General features: G+C 40.7%; 1 protein-coding gene across 1 annotated transcript; it reads left to right on the top strand.

The window, feature by feature from the left end:
* The first annotated feature begins 147 nt into the window (after positions 1-147).
* On the top strand, positions 148-2157 carry mRpL14 (mitochondrial ribosomal protein L14). Its single transcript, XM_046618448.2, has 2 exons — positions 148-698; positions 778-2157. The coding sequence occupies exons 1-2, from the start codon at positions 509-511 to the stop codon at positions 1029-1031; spliced, it is 444 nt and encodes a 147-aa protein (XP_046474404.1). The 5' UTR covers positions 148-508; the 3' UTR covers positions 1032-2157.
* Positions 2158-6008: the final 3851 nt, after the last annotated feature.

Here is a 6008-nt window from a genome sequence, read left to right as displayed (position 1 = left end):
CCTGATGAAAGCTCTTTCGCCGCGAAACAAATAACTTTCCCCTCTACAGAACGTCAAACGACCTCCATGAATTCGCTGACCGTATTCCGCGAACTCTGGTGGTAAAATTTTAAACCAAGAAACACGAGGATCAAACGAGTTACATCAAGTCAGTCGAATCGTTAGCGTTAAGGCGTTAAGAGAATCTCGTAGCTTCTGGTCGTAATAACAATTTGTTGCAGACGACACTACGTCGGGCCACGGATTTCAAAAGTTCCGAGACGTATTTCTACTTATTTACTTGATTTACATTACAACAAAGTCATATCATCAGTACCTATGCTATCGAAAATTAAATTCGGATGCTAGCAAGTTCATTGAGCAAAAACACTCTGTGCATGGGGATGATAATTCCGTCCGTATTGTCACCGGAATAAAAGACACGGTATTTCGAATCTATTTCTAACCTCAAAAAGAAAAAAAAAACGAACATCTGATACCGAAGGGAAGGAGAAAATATTAGAGAAACATGGCTCTTTGTGGATCGAAGATAAATGTAATGTCTAGGGGTTTTCACACCACCCCGGTTGCCCAGGAAATTCGAAAAATGGCCCGATTGCGAGTCGTGGATAACAGCGAGATTGGGAAGAGCGCTATGCTGGAAGGAAAACCACCTAGATGCATTCATGTATACAACAAGCGTGGTGTTGGTTTCTTAGGTATGTGTACAAGATTACGAGCGAACAATTATTTCGTTATCCTCTGTTATTCATTTTCTTTTATCATCCACGCATACAGGTGACAAGGTGCTGCTAGCCATAAAGGGTGAAAAGAAGAAAGCCATCCTTGTAGGACTCAAGCAAAACCAGTCGCCTAGGATACCTAAATTTGACAGCAACAACGTTGTTTTAATAAACGACGAGGGTACACCCCTTGGGACTCGGATCCACGTTCCAATTCCCCATATCCTGAGAACTCTACTACAAGAAAAAACTCAAACCAAGGGAGCTGACTATACAAAGCTGCTTGCTATAGCATCAAGATATGTTTGAATCTAGGGTTACGATAGTGGTAGAGTATGTTATTTAATTAAAAAATAAAATTCTTGTATATATACATATTATTGGAATATCATGCGGTGTATGTTTATCCATTTACGGAATCGATTTATCGATTCTCTGACGCATTGGCTGCAGATATAAGTACAAAGAACGCTATCCCCGGGTAATTTTCCATAATGGTTTGCTGCGTTGACTGAAGAATATATTCTTTTCGAATAAGAAGAGAAAACTTGAATAACAAACAAACAAAAGAATATATTCTTCGGTCAACGTCTGGCGGGTCTAGAGACAATTCTGTTACCCAACACTTTACAGACTTGTCTCTGCTCGGCTTAACGTAAAATTAAGTCGGCAACGCGAAATACTGCAAATTTTCCCCCGCGCACGTTCAAATGTGTAAAGGTCGTTATGCTGCAGACCCGAACCAACCTTGAATCATGTCACACCGTGATTTTGCTGTTATCGAGTTGGAACTGCAGTAACGAATTAGATTATGCGTTGATTATACGAATATTTATTTATGTTCTTGTAGATGCAATACTTGGAATTTATTTTACATTCGTTTTACATAATCTCAACGCGTTATTTTTGCAACAACGACTTTGTCGCAATGGAGCGTAGAATTGGTTGCACGCAAAAGGCCAAGAAGGCGAACGTAAATCGTTTCTGCGTAGGAATACCTATACCTATGTATGGACGAGCAGTGTTTCTGATTTAAAAACACCGAACACCTTTATTACGCGAGTATGAATGTGATCCCGCAGAAATAATCTATTGCCAACCACGTTTCGCTGCATAGCTATAACGACTTTGATAACACATCAACGAGAATCCTTACGTTAAACAGATCCGACTTTTGAATATCCGTAAATATGTAATCCTAATGTACTAATTCTTATAGCATTAGTTGATGAAAGAAAGAAATTTGTCTATACAATAAAACCCTATAATAAAAATCTGATACAGACTGTCGGATCCGACAGAGATCCGACAATTTGTATCGGATTTTTTTTGTAGGGAAGACGTTATCATATTTTGCTCTAGATAATGTATACTGTACACCTATTTCCTCGTATTGTAGAACTACTTCTTGAATAAACTTCCGTCATATTCTGCATTTTGTTTCGTCTCAGATCTATTTGTTCACGAGTAGACTTTTTTCAGAATTTTCAGCTGTTAGTTTTGTTGAGTTGATCTCGACGGATTGGGACTGCGCCCGATCGATTCCTCTCGCAAAGTTACGTTGGAATAGTGCATGCAAGAATTTATTCCAGCACTTTTCAGAATCGCGAAAATTTTCGCCAAAAATGCAAAGGGGTTAGCCTTACTTTTTCTTCATTTTTCCAGCCGAAAATTTTTGGTCTCAGATTCGATTTAAATGACCCTGACCTGACCAATTGGACCCTCAGGAACTCAGAAAACGCAGCAAAAAGAGCGTGGGACCAAGAGGAGAGAAATGGCGAGCAAAAATGCACCTGCTGAAAAATGTCGAAAACTCAGGTTCTCGTTTTTTGGCTGTGACTTTTGATGCGTCGATCGCAGCGTATTGGGACTGCGCCCAATCGATTTCTCTCGCAAAATTACGTCGGAGAAGTGCATGAAAGAATTTATTCCAGCACTTTTCAGAATCGCGAAAATTTTCGCCAAAAATGCGAAGAGGTTAGCCTTACTTTTTCTTCATTTTTCGAGCCGAAAATTTTTGGTCTCAGATTCGATTTAAATGACCCTTACCTGACCAATTGGACCCTCGGAAACTCAGAAAACGCAGCTAAAAGAGCGTGGGACCAAGAGGAGAGAAATGGCGAGCAAAAATGCACCTGCTGAAAAATGTCGAAAACTCAGGTTCTCGTTTTTTGGCTGTAACTTTCGATGCGTTGATCGCAGCGTATTGGGACTGCGCCCAATCGATTTCTCTCGCAAAATTACGTCGGAATAGTGCCACAATTAATTTATTCCAGCACTTTTGAAAATCGCGAAAATTTTCGCCGAAAAGACAAAGGGGTTAACCTTCCTTTTTTTTTGACCAAAAAATTTTTCGTCTCGGAATTGATTCGTATGACTCTTTCCCGACCTATTGGACCCCAAGGAACTCAGAAAACGCAGCAAAACGAGCGTGGGATCAACGGGAGAGAAGATACGAGGAAAAAAGCACCTGCTGAAAAATGTCGAAAATTCAGGTTTTCGTTTTTTGGCTGTAACTTTCGATGCGTTGATCGCAGCGTATTGGGACTGCGCCCAATCGATTTCTCTCGCAAAATTACGTCGGAATGGTGCCACAATTAATTTATTCCAGCACTTTTGAAAATCGCGAAAATTTTCGCCGAAAATACAAAGGGGTTAACCTTCCTTTTTTTTTGACCAAAAAATTTTTCGTCTCAGAATTGATTCGTATGACTCTTTCCCGACCAATTGGACCCCAAGGAACTCAGAAAACGCAGCAAAACGAGCGTGGGATCAACGGGAGAGAAGTTACAAGAAAAAAAGCACCTGCTGAAAAATGTCGAAAATTCAGGTTTTCGTTTTTTGGCTGTAACTTTCGATGCGTTGATCGCAGCGTATTGGGCCTGCGCCCAATCGATTTCTCTCGCAAAATTACGTCGGAATAGTGCCACAATTCATTTATTCCAGCACTTTTGAAAATCGCGAAAATTTTCGTCAAAAATACAAAGGGGTTAACCTTCCTTTTTTTTTGACCAAAAAATTTTTAGTCTCAGAATTGATCCGTATGACTCTTTCCCGACCAATTGGACCCCAAGGAACTCAGAAAACGCAGCAAAACGAGCGTGGGATCAACGGGAGAGAAGACACGAGGAAAAAAGCACCTGCTGAAAAATGTCGAAAATTCAGGTTTTCGTTTTTTGGCTGTAACTTTCGATGCGTTGATCGCAGCGTATTGGGACTGCGCCCAATCGATTTCTCTCGCAAAATTACGTCGGAATGGTGCCACAATTAATTTATTCCAGCACTTTTGAAAATCGCGAAAATTTTCGCCGAAAATACAAAGGGGTTAACCTTCCTTTTTTTTTGACCAAAAAATTTTTCGTCTCAGAATTGATTGGTATGACTCTTTCCCGACCAATTGGACCCCAAGGAACTCAGAAAACGCAGCAAAAGGAGCGTGGGATCAACGTGAGAGAAGATACGAGGAAAAAAGTACCTGCTGAAAAATGTCGAAAATTCAGGTTTTCGTTTATTGGCTGTAACTTTCGATGCGTTGATCGCAGCGTATTGGGACTGCGCCCAATCGATTTCTCTCGCAAGATTACGTCGGAATAGTGCCACAATTAATTTATTCCAGCACTTTTGAAAATCGCGAAAATTTTCGTCGAAAATACAAAGGGGTTAACCATCCTTTTTTTTTGACCGAAAAATTTTTCGTCTCAGAATTGATTCGTATGACTCTTTCCCGACCAATTGGACCCCTAAAAACTCTAAAAACGCAGCAGAAGGAGCGTGGGATCAACGGGAGAGAAGATACGAGGAAAAAAGCACCTGCTGAAAAATGTCGGAAATTCAGGTTTTCGTTTTTTGGTTGTAACTTTCGATGCGTTGATCGCAGCGTATTGGGCCTGCGCCCAATCGATTTCTCTCGCAAAATTACGTCGGAATAGTGCCACAATTAATTTATTCCAGCACTTTTGAAAATCGCGAAAATTTTCGCCGAAAATACAAAGGGGTTAACCTTCCTTTTTTTTTGGCAAAAAATTTTTCGTCTCAGAATTGATTCGTATGACTCTTTCCCGACAAATTGGACCCCAAGGAACTCGAAAAACGCAGCAAAAGGAGCGTGGGATCAACGAAAGAGAAGATACGAGGCAAAAAGCACCTGCTGAAAAATGTCGAAAATTCGGGTTTTCGTTTTTTGGCTGTAACTTTCGATGCGTTGATCGCAGCGTATTGGGACTGCGCCCAATCGATTTCTCTCGCAAAATTACGTGGGAATAGTGCCACAATTAATTTATTCCAGCACTTTTGAAAATCGCGAAAATTTTCGCCGAAAATACAAAGGGGTTAACCTTCCTTTTTCTTTGACCAAAAAATTTTTAGTCTCAGAATTGATTCGTATGACTCTTTCCCGACCAATTGGACCCCAAGGAACTCAGAAAACGCAGCAAAACGAGCGTGGGATCAACGGGAAAGAAGTTACGAGGAAAAAAGCACCTGCTGAAAAATGTCGAAAATTCAGGTTTTCGTTTTTTGGCTGTAACTTTCGATGCGTTGATCGCAGCGTATTGGGACTGCGCCCAATCGATTTCTCTCGCAAAATTACGTCGGAATAGTGCCACAATTAATTTATTCCAGCACTTTTGAAAATCGCGAAAATTTTCGCCGAAAATACAAAGGGGTTAACCTTCCTTTTTTTTTGACCAAAATATTTTTCGTCTCAGAATTGATTCGTATGACTCTTTCCCGACCAATTGGACCCCAAGGAACTCAGAAAACGCAGCAAAAGGAGCGTGGGATCAACGGGAGAGAAGATACGAGGAAAAAAGCACCTGCTGAAAAATGTCGAAAATTCAGGTTTTCTTTTTTGGCTGTAACTTTCGATGCGTTGATCGCAGCGTATTGGGACTGCGCCCAATCGATTTCTCTCGCAAAATTACGTCGGAATAGTGCCACAATTATTTATTCCAGCACTTTTGAAAATCGCGAAAATTTTCGCCGAAAATACAAAGGGGTTAGCCTTCCTTTTTTTTTGACCAAAAAATTTTTAGTCTCAGAATTGATTCGTATGACTCTTTCCCGACCAATTGGACCCCAAGGAACTCAGAAAACGCAGCAAAAGGAGCGTGGGATCAACGGGAGAGAAGATACGAGGAAAAAAGCACCTGCTGAAAAATGTCGAAAATTCAGGTTTTCGTTTTTTGGCTGTAACTTTCGATGCGTTGATCGCAGCGTATTGGGACTGCGCCCAATCGATTTCTCTCGCAAAATTACGTCGGAATGGTGCCACAATTAATTTATTCC

The sequence above is a fragment of the Neodiprion pinetum genome, chromosome 3 (assembly GCF_021155775.2).
Source record: "Neodiprion pinetum isolate iyNeoPine1 chromosome 3, iyNeoPine1.2, whole genome shotgun sequence".
Classification (NCBI taxonomy): Eukaryota; Metazoa; Arthropoda; class Insecta; order Hymenoptera; family Diprionidae; genus Neodiprion; species Neodiprion pinetum.
Note: the sequence above shows the minus strand (reverse complement) of the source record. Positions and strands in the feature narration are given on the sequence as shown.

What these genes read in the sequence shown, in the direction of transcription:
- mRpL14 (XM_046618448.2), top strand. Translation starts at nt 509, where the DNA reads ATGGCTCTTTGTGGATCGAAGATAAATGTAATGTCTAGGGGTTTTCAC. An exon ending in GCGTGGTGTTGGTTTCTTAG is followed by an intron (nt 699 to 777) that starts GTATGTGTACAA and finishes CCACGCATACAG; the next exon opens with GTGACAAGGTGCTGCTAGCC.